Source organism: Cotesia glomerata, linkage group LG9, assembly GCF_020080835.1.
Source record: "Cotesia glomerata isolate CgM1 linkage group LG9, MPM_Cglom_v2.3, whole genome shotgun sequence".
Lineage (NCBI taxonomy): Eukaryota > Metazoa > Arthropoda > Insecta > Hymenoptera > Braconidae > Cotesia > Cotesia glomerata.
Genome location: NC_058166.1, coordinates 13028513 through 13050224, shown reverse-complemented (window position 1 = coordinate 13050224; position 21712 = coordinate 13028513). Strand labels below are relative to the sequence as shown.

The 21712-nt window shown below is 30.3% G+C and overlaps 2 protein-coding genes across 2 annotated transcripts in view; one reads left to right on the top strand and one right to left on the bottom strand.

Moving 5' to 3' along the window:
- Positions 1 to 99: 99 nt before the first annotated feature.
- LOC123271245 (FHF complex subunit HOOK interacting protein 2A-like) lies at positions 100 to 7317 on the bottom strand. The gene is made up of 5 exons (XM_044737514.1): positions 7000 to 7317; positions 5139 to 6212; positions 3865 to 4315; positions 2136 to 2997; positions 100 to 363 (listed from the first exon to the last, which is right to left on the bottom strand). Exons 1-5 carry the CDS (start codon positions 7042 to 7044, stop codon positions 264 to 266), a joined length of 2532 nt encoding a protein of 843 aa, XP_044593449.1. The 5' UTR covers positions 7045 to 7317; the 3' UTR covers positions 100 to 263.
- An 8913-nt stretch (positions 7318 to 16230) lies between these two features.
- The window catches only part of LOC123271246 (neutral ceramidase), a 68049-nt gene continuing 62567 nt past the window's right edge, over positions 16231 to 21712 (top strand). Inside the window, exons 1-4 of the mRNA XM_044737515.1 lie at positions 16231 to 16433; positions 16580 to 16755; positions 21272 to 21432; positions 21521 to 21664. Of these exons, the coding sequence (XP_044593450.1) occupies positions 21289 to 21432; positions 21521 to 21664 (288 nt within the window). The 5' untranslated portion in view covers positions 16231 to 16433; positions 16580 to 16755; positions 21272 to 21288. The remainder of the gene's footprint in view (positions 16434 to 16579; positions 16756 to 21271; positions 21433 to 21520; positions 21665 to 21712) is intronic.

The following is a 21712-nucleotide window of genomic DNA, read 5'->3' as shown; positions in this document are numbered from 1 at the left end:
AAACTAAAAAAAATTTTACCCTCTATTATTCTTCAATTTAAATAAATTATTTATTGAAATTTTCTAAATTTGATTGAAAAAAACACAACATAATATATGAATTAATTAAATAATAATTTTTATTATTACAATGTTATTTTTTTGACTAGTATAAAGTATTAAATATTAATAAGCTTATAATTGTGCATTAAGGTATTTTAAAATAGTTATAAACTATTTAATTAAATATTTATAATAATAAAGGTACATAATTATGGACAGATTCACATGGAATGTTGATACTTGACATAAGCTATTGCTGCTAATTCCTTACAAAATTCTTCCGTTATTATAATACTCTCGTACAAAATATTATCTTTTATTCTGCAACAAAAAAAAATTATCAATTAATCCATTTGCACTAGTTACAAAATTAAAGGATATAAAAAAAATTTTTAATTTTTGTACGCTGTGTGTGTAAGAAGCGTAAATTCGACCGAGTCACCTCCACATGGTACGCTTTGTTTCATTATTTCTTTGTTACGCTTAATTTCTTAAAAAATTTATCTTTTTGATTGAAAAAATAAAGATTTTTTAGAAAAAAAAATTTTTTTTCATTGAAAAAATGAATGAAATGGAAGCCGAAATGGAAATAGATTTCAAGCCGAAATGGAAGTAGATTTCATATTGAATAGAAAAAAAAACTTCTAGGATTGTATACAAAAAAAAAAAAAAAAAATTAGAAAAACGGTTGACCCTAAAGGACATGCTTGCAACTTCCCGCTAATTTCATACTTAAGCGCTCAAAATTTCACTCACAACGTTTTTGAGCTCTTCGAGCTCGAAAATATAATTTTAGTGTCATTTTGAGCTCTCCGAGCTCAAAAATAAAAACCAGTGCAACAGCAAATTTCATAATTGGCATAGCGGAATAGGACAGAATTTTGAGACTACACATATGACATGGTACTCAAATTGAAGCTTAATTAAAGAGCTTTCAGATGCAATTTACAAAGATTCAATAAATTATTCCATTCAAAAGTTATTCGAGTAAGAAAGTGAAGAAATATGAATTTTTAGGATTTTGAAAATTTTTAAATCCTGGCATTTTTAAATTACTTGATCGATTAAGCTCATCTTCGAACTTGACTTCAGTATTTATCTGTAGAAGAAGTAAGTTGAGTTTGGTGGAGATCCGTTGCTAATTGTAGGCACTATCGTCCTGACAAGTTGCGTTATATCCCATATATATAAATACATACATAAATGAACTTTTGAACCATATGTATTTTCTGAATCAGTTTGATGAACGGAGTCAAAATATATCAAAATTTTTTAAAAGTTCCGTCATGAGGACCAATACAATAGATTTCTCTGAAATCTACTAAAAATTGCTCATAATAGTGATTTTTGCAAAAATAAAGAATTTGAAGCTTCGGGGTACTATGAAAAAAAAATCGTAGTACTTTGAATTTTTCAGGGATTTTAGGGGACACTGAAGTTGAAAAATTACTGATGATATCCTTCGTTCATTCATTTAATGCAAAGTTATACCAAGTTATCGAAATATCCTTAATTATGCGAATTTTTGTCTTTTTTTCAGTCAAAGTTTTCAATTAAAAAAAAATGTTTTCGTCAAAAGCCATTCACGGTATCTTATAGAAAATATTGTGTACTTTTCAAAACCTTCCTTTGATTTCCTATACGATCATTATTCCCAGAATTATTGATTATCAAAGTTAAAAAGAATTTTTTTGCTTTGATTGACGATAACTCCGCGGTAAATCATCGTACAGGGTTTTTGATGACGTCAAATTGAAGGGCGATAAATTTTCTAAGAGCGTTCGAGTAAAATAATGGAAAAAAATTTTTGAAGCCCGTAGACTTTTTTTTAGACGAGAAAAAATTTTGAAAATTTTTATTTTTTTGTAGCTTTCTTAGGATTTCTCCAGACCCAAACATAATAAAAAATTTTTATGGTCGTATCTGGAAACTAGACACTTGGAGCTACAATTTGCTTTTTTTTTTATTACAGCTCATTAAAAATCACCCAAGATTTAGGATTTTTTTTATATCCCTAACTTTTGTGACTAGTGTAATAATAATTATTATTATTATTATTCTTAAAATAAATAAAAGAATAAAAATTAACTTACAAATCTTGTGAAGATTCCTGTAATAATTTTTTTCTAGTTTCTCTTAAAGCATCTTTATATTTTGGCATTTTAATAATATCACTAACTAATTGTTTAATGACTTTTTGTAAACAATTAAAGAGACTCTTGGTACCAGGAGTCAGAGGTACTAATGGATTGAGTAAAAACTCATGTAAGTACGGATGAGGTAACAGAGCAAGCTTTGAAATCACAACAGTCAACTGTAAGTTTATTTCGTATTTTTGATTAGGAATGTTTGAAACTTTGTCAAGGAGCATGGCAATAAAAGGGCCCGTGTAGAACCTAGATGAGCAATGATCAGCTTCAGGTCTCGAGTCATAACTACCAGAGTCATCAACAGAGACAGCCTCCAAAGGCCAAGCAAACAATGAACATTCTGCTTTCGCGCGCTGGTATTGCTTCTCCCAGTCACCCATATAACGTCCGTAGTCGTCTTCACCGGAATCACTCTGCAGTTGTCGCGGTACCAAGGACAAAAAGCAGTTTATTATCCGGTGAATATTGCTGGGCGCCAGAGTCCGGCTGTGAGTTTGTTCCTGACAAAAATCAAGCGAGCCTTTTTTCTCTCGCTCTCGCTCATCTTCTTCGTCGCTCCAGGAAGCTATTGCGCTGTCTGCTGCTGATGTGTCATAGTAACCCCGAGATGTTAGGTATGAGAGGATCATACAATGAAATACGTGCTCGTTTCGTGCTTCTAGGATCGCTTCAAATAGTTTAAGTGTTTCTAGAGTTAAGTCATCGCTGTCTGAGTAACAATTTTCTATCAGGCGTTCTATTAGTGAAGTTTCACAGACATCTGCTACTGGAACTCGTTCAATGCCAACTAACCAGTATCCAAGCTCTGAAATAAATTTTATTATTAATAATTTATAATTATAATTAATTTATCAGATATTTAATAATTTTTTTAAAAATTATTATGGCAAAAAAATGAGAAAAAAAATTGCCATGTAGAAATTTTACAAAATTAAAGATGCAATTTAAAAAAAAAAAATGTTCGGAACGAAGGCCCTCGCCAGACAAGTCTGGATAAAATGCCCTCGTTCCAATCGGGTTAATTTTTTTTTCCTGAAATACCTTATACTGTGGACAACATCTCAACTTTAAAATATCAAGCATTTTTGAGTAAAAAAATAAAAGTTTTTTTTTTTTTTCAAATTCATTATTCTCTTAATCTACTTGATAATATTAAAAAAAGTGCCTATGGGTTTTAAGATATCACTAATTAGTATTCCTAGAAAAATTTTCTCGATAATCGGGTCAGTTGGTCATTGGTAAAAATGCGATTATATTTAAAAAAAAAAATTTTTTTATGTCAAAATTGTATGGTACACCTTAACTTTTTTTTTGCACGTATTACTCTTACATTGACCTACAATATATATATTTTTTTAAGATTTTTCAAAATATTAGGCCACAATTAAGAAAAAATACAATATTCTTAAGTATGTTTTACTCAAAAACGCGTGATATTTCAGAGTTGAAACTGGGCTGAAATGTTGTCCACAGTATAAGGTATTTCAGGAAAAAAATTAGCCTGATTGCAATGGGAGCATTTTACCCCGGCTTGTCTGGCGAGGGCCTTTGTTTGTTAAATTAAATTAAAAAATAGTCTCCTGTGATCTTTAGTTTCATTAATTAATTAATTAATTAATACTATGCAAAAACTTCTTAATACCAAGAAGAAATGTTAAATAAAAAAAATTACCACTATTAAAAACACTTCCAGTAATTTTCTTAAGCGTTTCAGTCACCAAAGCTGTGATTAGCACAACATGATGATCACTCAGCGCTGGTGTCAAAACTTTTTCAAAAAACAGCAACCTGATAGCCTTGGCAAGAGCAGCGGCAACTTCTGGATGTGCTTCTTTGATCAACTGGTCACAGTAATCCAGCCACATAAAATAAGCAGCGACCTGTCTACACCCTGGAAACTTTTTTTCATTAGTCCAGAGCGGTGAGTCAAGTCCCCACGTGAAGTCTATCTCATCTATCTCCGCAGGATCTACATGAGCTGGTATACAATTAAACAAATTCTCTAATCTAGCACTAAGCACCCTTGATAAGTCACTTTGTGCCATTGTACGGGCAAAGGCTGGTTCTTCAAGCGTCGCTAGTACCATTATTCCTTCACAGGCTCTTACTCTCACTGTATTGTCCTAAAAAATATATTTATTAATGAATAATAAATAATTATTAATAAAAATTAATTTTAAATGATACTGAAATTAACATCCGAAAATTTTTTAGATTTTTATAACAATTAAATTATCATGAAAAAAAATATTTTTTTAAACTTTAAATTGATTGATAAATTTAAAATTTATAAATTTTTTGATATACTAGCTATTGTAACTATTAACCTTGTTAATGGCTTAAGCTGTTGGGTTTGTTTATTTAAATTATTAAATAAATAAATTCTTATTTATAATTTTTTTCAATTTCTGCATGTGGAATTTTGTAACTAAATTTTTGTCATATTCAGGGTCAAAATGTTTGCCGCAGTTTTAAAAAATAAATTGTTTAAATGTTTAATATTACAGCGAAAAATATTGATTCTATAAAAAAATGTACTAATCAAAAGTTGTTCAAAATTTAATTTTGTATAAAAAATGTTTATGATTTAAAAAAAAAAACCCAATATTTTTGCTGTAATTCCAAAATTAAGATTCATATTGAAAGGTTCAAATTGTGTAATAATTATGAATCTTACTTTTGAAATTACGGTGAAATTATTGATTCTAAAGAAATAACATAAGGGAAATTTTTTTATAAAATTAAATTTTGTTCAACTTTTGTTTGAAAAAAATTTTTATCGGACCAATACTTTTGCCATAATAATAAAAATTTGATCCATTTATTATATGAACTGTTATTTTGAATTTGCGACAAAAATCTTGGCGCTAATAATTATTTGTGATAAAAATCTTTAAAATTGTAAAATGTCTGCTAGTTTCAATATTATTATTTTAAAATACTTACAGCACTGTTCAAATAACTTATCAAGGCATCCAAGAGTAGATTTGAATTCTCTGGATCAGGTGAAATAGACTCTGCTAAACTCTGACCTTTCTCATCAGCATAATTGTTATCATTTAGCAATCCGTTCCCGCGGTAATCATCTAGTCGCAACTCTTCAAGATCCTGGAGTTTCGCGTCAATATCAAATACTGAAGAAGAAACACGGTCAGACTCTCTATCACAATTCTCGTAATCACATTGATCAACGATAGTCTCCAAGGCAGCATCTTGAATCTTCTCAACCGGACTAGAACACCTTGAAGAGTTTTCCGTGTCTCTTGACGACGTCGACTCATTGGACCTACCAGAGACTTTTCTCCCGGTCTTATTACAGAACTTGGCCGACTTCTTGAACCTTTCGGTGCAAATCGAGCGTCTCTGGTGGTGATCGCAAGCAAAGAGGTTCGGATTCACCAGAGTTATCGCTTGGGTGTTTAGTGGCTCGAACAAGGGATTGATCGAGTGGTTCGTCCGCTGTCTGCTGGGAATGTACGTCACCGACTGGACATCCAGTCGCTCAGAACCTTTGACCACACAGTGCTCCAGGCGAACACTGCTACAGTCATTGACGATGTTCGTCAGGTGAGGGTATCTGCATATTAGGAAGCAGAGCGTCAGAAGGAATTTTACCTCTTCACCCTCGATCGGCGACGGAATACTCCCGTTGCAGAGCCCGATCAACCGCAACACTGGGCCATATACAGCGGCTTGATGCAGAAGTGGGAACTTTGTTCGCGCCAGGAATTTTTTGAAGAATATCAGACAGACTAGCCGCATTCCTGGAGGTGTTTCTGCGCTGGCCAACGTTGCCAGCCAATCCAACAGCTTATGCTGGAGCAAGTATTCCAAACATAACCCGGGGTTGTCACTTTCTTTTTCTTCAGCAAGAAGAATTTCTAGTAAGCGGTTCAAGTGCTGGGGAATGCCTGTGTTTTCTATCGAGACCTTGCAATTTGTTTTATGACGGGAGTAAAATTTCATCAACTGCTTCCAGTGGTAGATAAAGTCCTGGATTGGTGTTGCTGGTGGAGCTATCTAAAATTCAGATACGTAACAGGTTATTTTTTTTTAATATTAGTTAGCGATTACTTGACCATTTTTTTATTTTATTTAAGAAACGAATTTGTTTAGAAAAATTATTTTTAAAAAATTGCATTTTTAATTTTTTTTTTGCCATAATTTATAATGAAAATTAAGTTAGCCGACATCTAAAAATTTTTAGAATTTTTTTTTATTGAAAAAATTATTACAAAAAAATAAAAAAAAAATTTCATTTGTAAAAAACTTGAAAAACTGTAAGTGCAATTAAAAAAAAAATGTTTTTCTGTTCTAATTTAGTTATTGAAAAAAAAACCAAAAAATTAAAAACGTCGGCTAACTTTAGTATTATTAATTTATATGATATTGAGGTTAACTGACAACTACCAATTTTTTCGATTTTTGTGATAAATTAATTAAATAAAAAAAAAAAAATTCTAAAAATTTTCAGTAATAATTTGTTAAATTTTTAAATGCGAAATTTTTATTATAATAATTTTATTATAAAATTTTAGAAAAAATTTCCAATGTTTATCAATTTCAATGTCATTAATTTATTTGTAAAAAAAAATCCTAAAATTATCAAATATCTGCTAAATTAATTTTTATATTTTTTTATGCTAATTTTGGTGGTACTAAAATTGACACACTTGATGATTTGTAAACAAATAAATTGTGAGAAAAAAAATTGAATATTGACAATTAAATAAAAATGAAAAATGATCAGGTGTCTGCTGATCTAAGTGTCATTAATTGTGAATATATTATGATATAAATTACTTACAACGTCAATGGTATTTTTCAAGGCTATTTGAAATCCACTGATCATTTTTTATTTTTTTCCAGCACTAAATTTGCCACAAAAATTAAAGAAATTGGAATGAAAATCAAGTGGTGATTGCAAACTCAATTTTTAATTTCTTCTTTACATTATATTACGTTTGAAAGGTGTTACAGCACACCTGATTGCTTTCAAAGTATCACGACGTAATCATTACAATAACAGTCAACAGTGATAACACGTAAGTATGTAAATATGATACACTGCTGTATAGCACATATATTGTACGTTGTATTTGTATATATACAGTTGTCGCAACAAGAGTGTAGCTCGGGTATTTTCGGAATGGCTTCTTCTACTCTTACACAAACGTCATTGCGCACGTGCAAATTGGAAAAAGTCCGAAACATTAATACGCGCATTAATAATAATAATAGCATTAATACGCGCGCGGTAGGTTTGAATTTGATTTAATATTAAATTAATATTTTTCGACACTAGAAAGCGCTTAAAGATAATTTCCATCTTAACCGCAAGATTTAAATTCAATTTCATAAATCGTTTAAGAACGTTCATGCGTAAGACTTAATTTGCTCCACTGGTCGATAAATTTTCAATTTGACAAACACAACTACTCTTGCTGAGTTAAAAGAAAAATTTTTATTAAACTGTCAGTTTTATTTATAAATAATTGAATAATTTCAATTAAAAATTTATATATTTACTTACAACGAGTGTCTACAAAAAGACATAACCCATCGCGCGAGGTAATAATGTGACGATCAGGCGTCAAGACCGGCTTGAAATTTTGCAGATAACTCATAATTTTATTTTAATTTTAGTTAGTAAAAATTAAAAAAATAATTATTTATTTATAATAAATAATTTCTGAGATTAATTAAAATAATATATTATAGTAATATGTATACACAAAGAAGTAAGAGCAAGTCAAATAATATAGAATTGTAAGCAGTGCAATCTATTGTAAAAATCACAAATTAATTTTACAAAATAATTATTACATCAAATATAGTAATCGATATGCCATCTCGTGAAATATTTACATATTGACATGTCAATATCAATAATGAATAAAAAAAAAAAATCAAAATCCGTCTATTCGTGGTTAGGTTAATGACAGACTGATTATATTTACATTTAGAACTGTTTCACTTTGGAAACATGGACACCTCATGTCATTTATATTTAATTACTATTTGAGCATTGTAGAACTCTAATATATTTATTTATTTTTCTGGTTAAGAATTTTTAATAAAGTGACAAAAGAAAAAAATAAAAATCAGTATGTACAAACGTACAGAAAAGAGTGGGAACTTGACGTAAACTTCAAAGGTAAATATATAAAATTCTAATATGAACATTCTTTGCACCAAGAAAAATCACATCAATAAGAATTCATCAATCAACAATCATAATTACATGAATAATTTATTTTTAATATTAATTTGCTCCATTTAATATAATTTTTTTTTCAGGTTGGCTTTCAGAAGTACCCGGTGATTCACAAGCAGCCCACTGTAAATTATGTAAAAGTAATCTTGAAGCTCATAAAAAAAATTTAAATCATCATCTTAATTCTACAAAACACAAAGAAGCAATAAAACGAGATAAAACTATAGTACTTAACCAAAAAATAGACACTTTTATTAAACCTACAATTTTAGAAGAACGCAAAATCGTAGAATTACGAATTGCTGCATTTATTGCAAAAAATTGTTCAATCCATGCCGTTGATGAATTAAGTGTATTAATCAACAGCTTGGATAAATCGAATAAAACTTTGAATGACATCAAATTGCATCGCACAAAATGTACATCACTCGTACTCAACGTCATTGCTTCTTGTATGCTTCAAGAATTAATTGAAGAAAAAAAAAATTATGTGTATCATGATCCGCTATTTCAGCAAAAGTAAACAGAAAGTTATTACTTCTTTCTATAAATTAGTATTAGTTGAATCTGGCGAAGCTGCAGCTTTATATTATGCATTTACTAATAATATTAAAGATAGTGGATTGAATTTAAATAACCTTATTGGCATTGGCGTTGACGGAGCTAATGCTATGGTTGGAGCACACAATTCTCTCGCTTCTCGTTTAACTGCTCCAATAGCTTCGACATCCGAAATTTTCGCGGTTACTAGCATTTCAGATAAAAATAATTAGGAAAACGGTTGACCCTGAAGGCCATCTCTGCAACTTCCCGTTAATGCCATACCTGGGCGCTTAAAATTGCATTTTCGACGTTTTTGAGCTCTTCGAGTCAAACGTGCCGTTAGTTGATTCAAATGTAGGACCCTCGCTCGCGTTGTTGATTATCTCTAACTCGTGTGCGTCAATAAATTGCTCTAACTTTTCGCCACGCGCGTCGTCAATCTCGGATCCCGATCTCTCGGATTTCGCGTTCGCGTCCATTGATATTAATACCCGTTTCCCTCTCAGCGCTCGGACCATCTTCTCTAAGTGCTTCAAGTGCACGTCTATTTCGTCTTTATACTGGAAATATGCCGAGACTACGAAGAACGATGTGTCAGGTCCCATGATCTGAGCGTATACGCAGTGAGTTGTACTAAGTTGTAATAAAACCAGCAATTGGTATTTAGGATTTGTTAAGCAAATGGCCGCATATGGCCTGGACCTGGTTTCGGCAGCCACTTGTATGCCGCAACCGAACCCAAGTATTTTGAAACTATTATTACTATGTGCTGCGTATGGCTCTTGTAGAAGGAGAACATCAATACGTTTTTCCTCCCACAACTGACTCGCCTCCAGAGTCCCAGCTCTGTCGTTCCGCAAATTCGCATGCAAAACTCGAAAACCTTCAACCCCCATTCCCCGGGTCACGTGCGGAGACTTTTGATTTGATCTAACGCCCGGCGCGAGCCCATCTAAGTTTGCCGAGTTTGCGGACCCTCTGAGGGTGTTTTTGGTCGTCCCTAGGCATCTTTGCCGGTCGATGCTTCGCAAGCAAGATTCTGAAACCCCCCTTCTACTTGCATTTACCTCTTCTAAATTCAATCGCGTGAGTTTAACTAAACAGGGTCGCGTAGCTAGAGGCATTAGCTGTTTTATACGTATTACTTTCGCGGGCTTACACGAACGCGATCGCAATCCCGGATTCGCGGGTCGGCGATGAACGGGAACGTCAGATAGCAGCTCGTTCGGAGGAACGCGGTTGGCTATTCTGGCGCTCCGTCGAACGGTCGGAAAAGTTTGGTGACCACCGAACGTGGGTGCGTCACCTATCCGAGGCTGTTCCGTATTGTCTTGACCAACTTATTTAAGTTATAGGAGCTGGTAACATCTACAATCGAAAGCGCAGAGGCAATTTTTGGTTTGGGGTAACGCATCGAGGGATGCCTTTCAATGTTACCTTACTTATGGTGGGACCCACGAAAAGGGAATTGCTTGCTTAGCTATGTTCTCTTAAGTTCACTCTCGCTCCCTTAAGAGAGTCATAGTTACTCCCGCCTATCTCTCGAACGAATCAACCGATTTTGACCGGATTAGCGGCGATCGACGTGGTTTTTTACGGTCAAGAGCTGATTAGTTTTTGGAGTTGATCGATAAAGCCGTTCGAAAGTTATTCCAAAAAAACCACTTTTGAAAAAAATTTTTTTTACAGTTTTTTTCAGATTTTTCGAAATCTATCGGTCCGAATTGATCCAAATGGTGTCTAAAATCTAAGTTTGGACAAGCCCTTTTGAATGGCGCTAACCGCGATCGAATCGGTCAAGCCATTCAAAAGTTATCAGAGGTTTACATACTTACACACACACACACACACACACACACACACACACACACACACACACACACACACACACACACACACACACACACACACACACACACACACACACACACACACACACACACACACACACACACACACACACACACACACACACAGACATAGAGACACCCTCGTGGGGATAGTAAGGGAAACTTCCTGTGACCTTCAAACGTCGAGATCTGATGAAAACTCGATTTTTGTAAAACGGGGTAAAACCAATAACTTCCCGATTTTTAAAAATCTGAGATTTTCTTAGCGGGAAGTTAAAAAAGAGCAAGCAGCATGCTTAGCCTTACATCGTCACCATCCATTCATCCAATCATTTATTCAGAGGTTGCAGTGGGACCATTATAGACGAGGAATGGATTCTAACAGGTGCTTACTGCGCGGAATGGTACGAGTTAAAAAAAAAATCGATTTTGAAAATGAAAGTTTGCCTGTCTATTTTTTTCAATAAATGGAGAAAAAATAATTACAAAGAATAGTAATAAGTAGAAACAAAATGTTTCTTTCTTATACTGTTGCAGTAATAGAGCATTGGGAGGCGTGTAATTATATCAATTTAAGCGATATGTAGAAGTAAAAAATAGTTTAATTGAATTATTCTAATACTCAATGTTTTCTGCAGCCATCTTGAAAATTACAATAGAATTTATACGGAAATTTTCAGGCATTCGACATGATCGCCGATGACTCAAACGAGTCGAGTAGAGTTTGTTTTTCATCAATCAAATATCAGCGTTTGGTCTGGAACCAACAATATCGCATTAATTGAATTGGATGAACCACTTAAATTCAATCCACAGATTCGGTAGAATCTGGCGCCAAGTTCCGTTCAAATCCGTTGTAAACGGAGCGCCAGACTACCGACTGTGTTTACTGTAAGCAGGACGATATTTTGAGGTTGCAAATTTTATTTAATTCTACGGTACTTTTTTTTTCTAAATTGTATATTATAACAGTAATTCATACTTTATTTTACTGACATTAATTAATAATAGTCGATCATAACAATTAATCTGCTTGAAATTATTAAATTTAATCAGCACAAACTATAGCAACGCAAAAATTTAGATCCTGACTTTTTTTCGATGTAAAAAGTGACATGCCACAGACTAAATAATTCGAGAATACATGGTAATCCTCCAGTAGATGGGAAACTACAGTTGAAAAAAGATATTTCAAGGCTTGCATCTACATCCGCCAGGGTGCGCTTGAATTATTTTTACATAAACTGTAGCTTCAAAGGGATAGTTTGCTATAAAAAATGCAGCCAACGCGATACTTAAGTTGGTACCAATTGTAAATTTTATTATAATTACAAAAATACTAAAATCCGAACAAAACAGTTTCACTGTAAAAATCGCGCCAAGTCCACGTTCATAAGACTATTAAGAGAAAAAAATTTTTTTCTTCACAAAAGATATAAAATAAAAAATTGAAAAATCCTAGTAACCGATATAATTGTATACGATTTTCGAAAATTAAAAAAATTTTGTTGTAAATTTAAAAATTAAAAAAATTTGGAACGTAATTGGTGTGAGTGGTTGCAAAATATTGTACTTTTAATGAAATGCGTAAAATTTATTAACTAGGACTTTCACAAAAATTGAAATACACAATGACGCACACCAAGTAAGTTAAAAAATTTTTTTTAATTTTTTAAATTTACAACAAAATTTTTTTTAATTTTCGAAAATCGTATACAATCATATCGGTTACTTGGATTTTTCAATTTTTTTATTTTATATCTTTTTGTGAAGAAAAAAAAAATTTTTTTTTCTCTTAATAGTCTTATGAACGTGGACTTGGCGCGATTTTTTTACAGTGAAACTGTTTTTGTTCGGATAAGTGTATTCCTAAGAACAGAAAGAATGAAAAAAAAAATTTTAATAATTCTATTTTAATTTAGTAATTTCAAGAATCACTATTGCATCGTTGGTGAAAAATAAAACTCTTTACCAATGAAGAAACGGAAATCTCTCTTTAATAAGAGTCACCGGGTTTTAGCCTAAACAATGTGCTGACGAGAGTTGTAATCTGACGACGTCTCTTATTAACATCGAGTCACCTGAGATGTGTCGTTCCTGTTTTGATTATTTTATATTTTATTCTCCTGCGTTCAATTTAAATTATATTAAAATACATATTTAATTAAAATATACCCATGCAAATAAGAATGTCATGTGAAATTCAAAATTTTGGATCAAAGATGACTTGACAATGAACTGAGCATAAAATAATTGTAATTAATTACAATATTATATTTGAAGTCAATAAATAGTATTTAAGCTTTTGTCTCATTTCATTGTTTATGCGTTTTTTACACTGAAAATTCTATTTAAGAGGAAAATTTTTGATCTACGGAAATCTTTTTAGAGCTTCATATTCTTGGTATAATTAGAAAAATTTGTGAGTCGGCAATTTTCACTTAAATAAATTTTACTTCAATCATGAATTTTGTGTCTCAATTTATCATAGAAAAACCCTTAAAAATGATTTTATTCTTTCAAGATTTTTCCTTTAGAATCAAGTTTTTTTTTTTTTTTAACTGCTTCGGTGTCCTCGCTTACGGAGAATCTAGCGGCAACAACGGTATGGTATAAAGAGCATGTAAATTAGTATTATATTGATTACTGTGGCGTTTATTACCGAAACACGATATTCGTAATAAGAGCATTGCACTGATCTTCAATGTGCTAAACACGAACTTGAAGATTTCCACTGATTCAAACAGATCTGAAAATTCGTTGATTGAGCACTTGTGATCTCATGAAAGCGATGGAGAAAAGAAGTTGAAACTGCTATCTGAATTTTAATTGAAATTGACTAATACATCTTTTGCGTAGGAATCGAGAACTGACCGGAATAAATTAACTACTGTTGATTCAGACGTAAGCTGCGGATTAGTCTGTCTTGTTTTTGAAACTCATTGTTTTGTCTGAAGATACATATCGATAGTCAGTAACTCATCGTACGTGATAAATTACCTAAGCACGTAAGGTTAAGGTTATCGACTGTTATCGATCTTAATTTTTAAAGTAGACCACAAAACATTTTATATATTAGATATATAAGTTAATAATTTCGCTCTAATTTTTGAAAACCAATTGATTCTTTTTCAAGATATCGTAGTCGAAAAATTCTGATAATAAATCTTTTTTTAAAATAACTTCTAAATTTCTTGCACGATTCATATTTTTGACTTTACAATTTTTTTTTGCTCAAGAGTTCTAAAAGCTCAATTATTTACGAATATGTAGATTTTCGAGCGTTTTGAGCATCATGGAGAAAAATTTCAGGAATGAGCTGCAGGATCAAACGTTTTATAGATTTTTGTTGAAGTAAATGCTAAAAATAGTATCTTTCTTTATTATTTTATCAAGTACCAGTAAAATTTTTACTAAATTCTTATCTTGTATCTCATAATATAATTTCTTAGTTGCAGCTTAATACACTTACAAGAGATTAAAAAAATTATTGCTTCTGACAAGTAATTTGAGGAAATGAAATACTTTATTGAAGTAATAAATATTTAAATAATATTGAAATCCAGTCTACCAAAAATTAATTATTCAACATTTCAAACAAGTAACCTATTTTTGAAAAATATTTTTGTCCCTACTGGATCTAATCATAAATAATCAAAATTTCAAATATTCTACACTGATAGAAATAATTTCTTTTAGAAAAAATGGGCATTGTTGTGACAAGAAATTAATTTATTGAAAATTTTCAACGATTTTATTTCTTAGCTGAAGAAATAAAAATTTTTCTCACAATATAACTTTCTTGTTATTTTAGATGAAAATTCGCAAGTTATCTATTTAAAATTGTTTTTTTCCAAATTAAAAAATTTTTTTTAACAAGAACGTTACTGTGAGAAAAATTTTGATTTCTTCATCTAAGAAATAGAATTTTCAATAAATTAATTTCTTGTCACAACAATGCCCATTTTTTCAAAAAAAAAATTTTTTTTCTTTATGTATCCCTAAAAGATAAATTACAACTCATTACACCAAACCAGAAATTACCTGAGTTCAAACATCTCTTGGAGATATTTAAACTCTTATTGCCTAGTCAGTCACTACAATCTTAAACTTTCATTAAAAATATTAATCTTATTATTTATTTATATCAAATAAATTCCATTCAGAAATAATTAATAACTTACAATGATAATTAAAATTAGAATTATGCTTTATGATTATTTAACACCCGATTAAAACAAAAAGTATATTAATAACTATCAGTGGTTGACGTGACGAATCGATTGATAGTACCGTTATGCAAGATATACTTCTTCCTCTTTTACTTTCTCTTACAGACGTTAGAGAGGCTAGCTGCTTGGTATAGTCAGCGATCGAAAGTGTCGGTTAGTGGTCACATCGGTCGGCAACCTCATTTCTTTCGACTGTTTACTTAGCTTTAAAAAAATTCTAAGATAATATTCTTAAATATCTTTATTCTTACAACAATGTCAAGTTACTTTGTGAATTTTCAATCATGAAGAAGAAAAAGAGGAAGAAATCGGGCTAAAATCGATCAAATTCTTTCGCTACCGACGATTAAATACAAAACTGAGTTACAAATAATAATAACTCAATTAACAATGGTTAAAATATATCAACAGTTAAACTTAATGTGAGTACCTGCGAACAAATGGGATACATGAAATCGGTAACAACTCAGCGGAATGCGACTTACGAAATATGCTACCAATGAGCGTGCATTTAACTCAAGGAGAACGAGAGTCTCTTTTTTTTAATGGATTTTATTAAAATTTTTATTGATAAAATATTTTTTAAACTTATTAATCTAATTAAAAAATTAATTTCAAAGTGACTTTTTACAAAAAAATCTGAAAACAACTTTTGTTTAAACAACTGGGACAATTTTGAAGATAATTTATTGATGATTGACTTAAATTACAGCTTGAAATTTAAAATTACTTGTACAGTTTTGTCCAGTGTTAAAAATTGAATGATTGTGACCACGTGGGTCGTCGGGACCGGCGAGTATAATTCAAAAGAAAGAATGTAAAACAAAAAATAAAGCTAAAAATATATATATGGAGCAATGTAAAAGATGAAAACAAAAATGAATTCAATTGGTGGTTCATAAAATAAATGAAATTAATCAGCTTGAATCTCGAGTACACCCGTCAAATGCAGAGTGAGAGAAAGATAAAAAAGAATAAGAACAAACGAGAGCCAACGATATGTTATAACTCAGTAGAAGGAGAAACTGTAAGAATTATCCAGTTTCTCGTGTTGATCTGGACTAACATCATCTGTTTATTTTTTAAATTCTCCGGTGACTTTCTGTTGTGTGTACAAATTATCTTCACATTTTTAAGTTATTTTACTTGTAAATTTTTTTAATTAAAATAATTGTAGAAAAATAAAGGTAATATTTTTCAATGGAAAAATAACTGGCCGTGAATAAAAAATAAAAAGTTTGAATTACATTGTTACTAGTTATAAATTAAATTTGCTGGTGTCTTTGTTCGTACATTATACACACGAGTGTTTATTCACTGCACGATCATATCAGTTGACTTATTACATTAGTCATAATCAGTGAATATATTTTGTGTTCATTATCGCTCGTGTTTTAGCGTAAGGTCTTTGGACTATTTTTTTCGAGTTTTAATTTAGAATAATTTTGGTTTAAACTTGAAGACTTTCCATAGTATTGTATAATAGTTTTAATATAATATAAACTAGTGTGACATCTGATAAGAGTATTTCATTGTTCACCACAGGAAAACAGGTGGCTGTTATCGCTGTGAACTTTAATTGTTATTGTTATTGTGATGAGGAAATTTGATAATTATGATTGAATAATAATCTAAGATAATTAAATAATCTTCAGTGGTCAAGGGCGTATTTTTCGTTTTATTTAATGATATATTTTAATTAAGTGAAGAGTATTTTGAAGGTAATGATTATTTTGTATCGATATGACATTATTATGAAATTAATTAATATAATTAAAACAGTTATGTGATTTTAGAATTATAATAGTTTCATAATAACTAATGATTGAATTGAAATTAGTAGGAATAGTTCGTAAGTATTATAAGGTAAAAGACCCAGTTATTGATACTTGCAATTTTATTTTAATTAAAAAAAAAAGCCAACTCCAATAATTTAATAAATACAATTTGTGAATTATAAATTTTTAGATAATTGATTTTTTGAGAATATTTTATTTTTTTAATTGGAATAAAATTGCATATGTCAAACATTTAGGCCAATATCAGTAACTGGGTCCTTACCTTTTACCTTATGTATATTCTGAATACTTTTTTTTGTTTAGTAATGAATTATAAAGCTAAAAATTTCTTCATGGAAGCTAAGAATTTTGAAAAGTTAAATTAAAAAAAAATGTTCTAGTTGTTAATTTTAAGTTGTTTTAACAGAAAATGTTAAAGTTTTTTAAATTTTATTTTATTTATCGATCAATTATCATTTAATCATTTGTACTTGTAATAAAAAAAAATGATTATCAAACTATAAAGTTATGTAAATAAAATTAGAAAGAATACCGCGAAAAAATTACAACCGCAAAAATGTATTAAGGTAGTTGTTATGGTACAATATTGTCAAAAAATTAGAGTAAATACGCGCCGCAAAATTATATGAGCTTGTAGCTAAGTAACCCATAATTTTTACTCAAGACTGTACCCGTGGAGATGCAACCCATACAGTTGTTTCTGTCCGATTCCGTAGATATATACTTTTTTATAAATTGTTGAACTTTAATCCGTTATTTATAAATAATTAGACGATCAAAATTTTTTTTTATTTTTTTTAAACTCACAACAAATACATTAAAAGACAGTCAGTTTTTTTAAAGTTTCTGACAATTAGTTTTTTTTATAACTAAGAAACTGGTACAGAATTTTATAGAGCGTATGCAATCACACAGTAAAAAATTTTTCGTCAAATTTAACACAAAAATTTGTGTTGATGACTTTTTTTTACACAATCTGTGTTGAATCAACACTCTGTTGTGTTTAATCAACATACTAAAATGTTAAATTTTATACACGGAAATGTTAAATTCTACACAAACATTTTTACACTTTAAACAATGACGAAAAATTTTTTACTGTGCACTGCTAAATATCCAATTTTTAATTGAATTCATTTTTTTTTTGAAAAGTAAATTTTATTATTTCACACAAAATACATATCAAAAATTTTAACAAGTATTTAAATTACTTAAAAATAATTCAACACATCAATACTTAATGTAATTTTTACTAACTGGCTACGAGCTGTAGATCTCGTTAGTTGTAAATATTAAATAAGATAATTTTATTATAACGTAGTGTAATGAGTATGAACATTCACTGTTAACAGATTAGGTTTTTAAGATGTAAAAAACTATGGTATGGAAAATACATCTGATTTTAATTGAATTGATCTCGGGTTATAGGTGGTCAATCCACTTAAAATTTTTAGGGTAATTGTATCATGTCCTTAAGAAGTATACAAAAATTTAGAATTTTCTGATGATATATTTTAACCACGACAACTACCTTAAATAAATTTTTTTGTTTTTCTTATTTTTTTTTTGAAAATATTGGTTTAAGAAAAAAAAAATCATTAGTCTCAAGAATCCTTAAAAATTTTTTCTCAAGATTTTTACTTGTACTAGTTTTTACAAGAAATTAAAAGAAAAAATTTTTAGTGTAATCTACCATTTAATTTTTCTTTTATCCTAAAATTTTCCAATACTTTCGTAGTACTGTACTAATGTGAATTCCATGTATACTCGTAATGACAAAAAAAAAACTACGTTTAAGTTATCTCTTATAAACACCATCCACTATCGCGACTTATATAAGTATATCAAGTATATACATAATTAGGCAGAAGCGCTTTTAAAATATTTTAGAAAATTCTTCGAAAGTCGATAATCAATTGAATTATTTTGATTTAATTTAGTTATTCCCGGAAAAATTAACTTACAAATTGACCATATAAAACTCCAACAAAACTCTAATTAGTCATTGTGTTTACGGTATTTTATTAGTCACAATTCTACGCCTTAGCTACGTATACGGTTTATATATATTTTTTATCTTATTGTTTTCCTTGGAAGTAACAAAAACGCAGTAGATTTATTATCGCTTTAAATTTATTATTATTAGTTAGTACTTATTAATATTTTGTGACAAGAATATCTTCAATTCCATAAAATTATTATTAATAGAACAAACAAATATTTATTTAAATTAAAAAATAAGCAACAAACAATTCTTATATCAGGTTTTTTTTTTCTTCACATTTTTCATTACTATCGATGTATTTTTTTCATTAAAAAAAAAATCAATAATTTATCGGCTTTCATAATTTAATCTGCTAACTGAGAACCTATGATATCATTGTAGCAGTGATATTTAGCCTTCGAAAACAAAAGATAAAAATTAAAATCAATAAATAAATCATCAAGCATCTTATCATGTAGATGCGAAGAAATAATTTGTTTTGCGTATATAATAATAGTATTTATTATCATGAGTAGCTCTACACGTGTTAACGATCTCGCGAAAAATATGTTTTGCGTTGTGACCCTGGATAACGATTACAATCATAAGTGGCCCCCTTATAAGCCTCTTCTCCTCACTCGGCCGTCAACGAGTAAACAAAATTTCCCCCACTTGACTATTCTTTTGCATTTTGTGCCAGAGCCTTGAATAAGTCTCTGTTAGAACTGTCAAATTTATAAACTAAATTTATTATTAATTAAGTAAACTGCTTATTTAATAATTGATTGATTGTTAATTAAAAAAAAATTAACATATGACTACGTGTTTACAACGATAAAATGAAATAGGCTTGTAATAAAGAATGTGGGGACGACAAAATTAATTGCACAGTAGTAGGGATACAAAAATTTAGGGAAAAATTTCTCCTACATCCCCTAGACTAGGCTCATAACTCGGTTGTAAGGCTAAACATCCATCAGACTGCACGCGCTGTAAAAAATTTGTTGGACCCGGTGGTGTTTAAATGACTCGGTGTAAAAATTACACCAAACATTGTGTTAAATTTGAATTTTTTCTTGAAATTTGAATTTTCTATACTGGCAACATTTTAAAACTTTATACAAAATACAATCAGTTACAATCAGTGGTTGCACTAACGTTGAAAAATAATTATTCAAGTTATGACGTAGTATTCCAATAATTACATTTAATTTCTTAAGGGGGCGTCCATAAATTACGTGAGGCATTTTTGAGAATTTTTTAACCCCCCCTCCCCCCTTGATAAGATTTCGTAAGATTTTCCTCAACTCCCTCCCCCCTCCCCTAATCTCACGCGAGATTATTCAAAATTTATGTTTTGGCTGTAAACGGGTTGGATTATTGAGAAAAAAAGTGCCATTCGGCTACACCCGACATGGATAGGTAGATTTCTTGTTTGAATATTGAAAAACACGTTATTAAAAGGCCGCAATGTCCTAAAATTTATTTTTATTATATTTTTGCAAATAACGATATGAGACTGACTACAGCAAATAGATATTTAAAGACATCTACCTAAAAAAATAGGATTTTTACATATAAAAGTCATTTGATGATAAAAGCTAAAATTTAATTTATTATTGATTTTTGAATTTTCTCAACTACGAAATAAATTGAAAAAAGTATTAAAAGTCGACGAACAATAGTTTAAATTGAAGATAATTAAACATATTATGACAAAATTGTATTAAAATTACGACATGAGACCGGCTACCACCGATAGATTTCTAAAGAAATCTATACCTAAAAAATTAGTGAATCCTATCGATCAATAATCAAATTAAACAATCGAGCGCTACTTTGCTGCTCTGCAGGGTTCAGACGAATACGACAAACACTATTGTGTCAAATTTGGCCATATTTTATTATAGAAATACTTTTTCACGCAATTTTACACTGTTTTCTGCTAGAGAAAAAATTACGTGATATTTGTTAAGATCCCCCCCTTCCCCCTAAGTGAGATTTGGTAAGATTTAGCATGATCCACTCCCCCCCTAGAACACCTCACGTAATTAATGGACGCCCCCTAAGGCAAAGTTACTACAAATTATACATTTACATGTTTGACAGTATAAAAGTTTTCAATTGATATTGCTCAAATTTAACACGATATTTGGTGTAATTCTCACAGCAAAATTTTTACATCGATACATCAGGTTAAAAAAATTTTTTACTGTGCGTGTATCTATCGAATTATCCCTATCATAATAAAAATTTTATTGAAACACAGAAAAAAAATGAACTTGAATCAAGTAAATAATTTTAAAGAACATCTTCTTGATTTGAGTAGAAAAATTCTTGAACTAAGAAATTCAAGTAAATTTTACTTGATTCAAAAATTTTTCTTCTTGATTAAAGTCAATTTTTTTTTGGTGTATCAATTGATAATATTCTAATTATTGGATCTAATTTCAGCCAAGAGTGGTGATTGAATGGATTTACGATTGTCAACGGGGCCCAGAGCCCTTCTCACTCTCTTAATTTTGATCATTGTAGAACTTCCGACTGTACAAATGGCTTATAACATTGGAACTGGAATCGCTGATACAACTGGTCCGATAGCGGAAATTGTTTTTGTAATTATTAATTTATTTAATTAAAATTAGTAATTTTTTTTTTACATTCAATTATTTATTTATTTAATAAAACGATTAATTTTTTTAGATGGGGTACGCAAAAATTGATCAAAAAGGAGCAGGACTTCATCTTCGGACTTTTGCTCGCAGTTATATTATTGACGATAGCGAAGAAAGATTTGTTTTTGTCAGTGTTGAGAGTGCAATGATTGGACATGACGTCCGCGCTATGGTAATTTTATTTTTTATTTAAAAGGGGAAAAATGCACTTGATTATTTT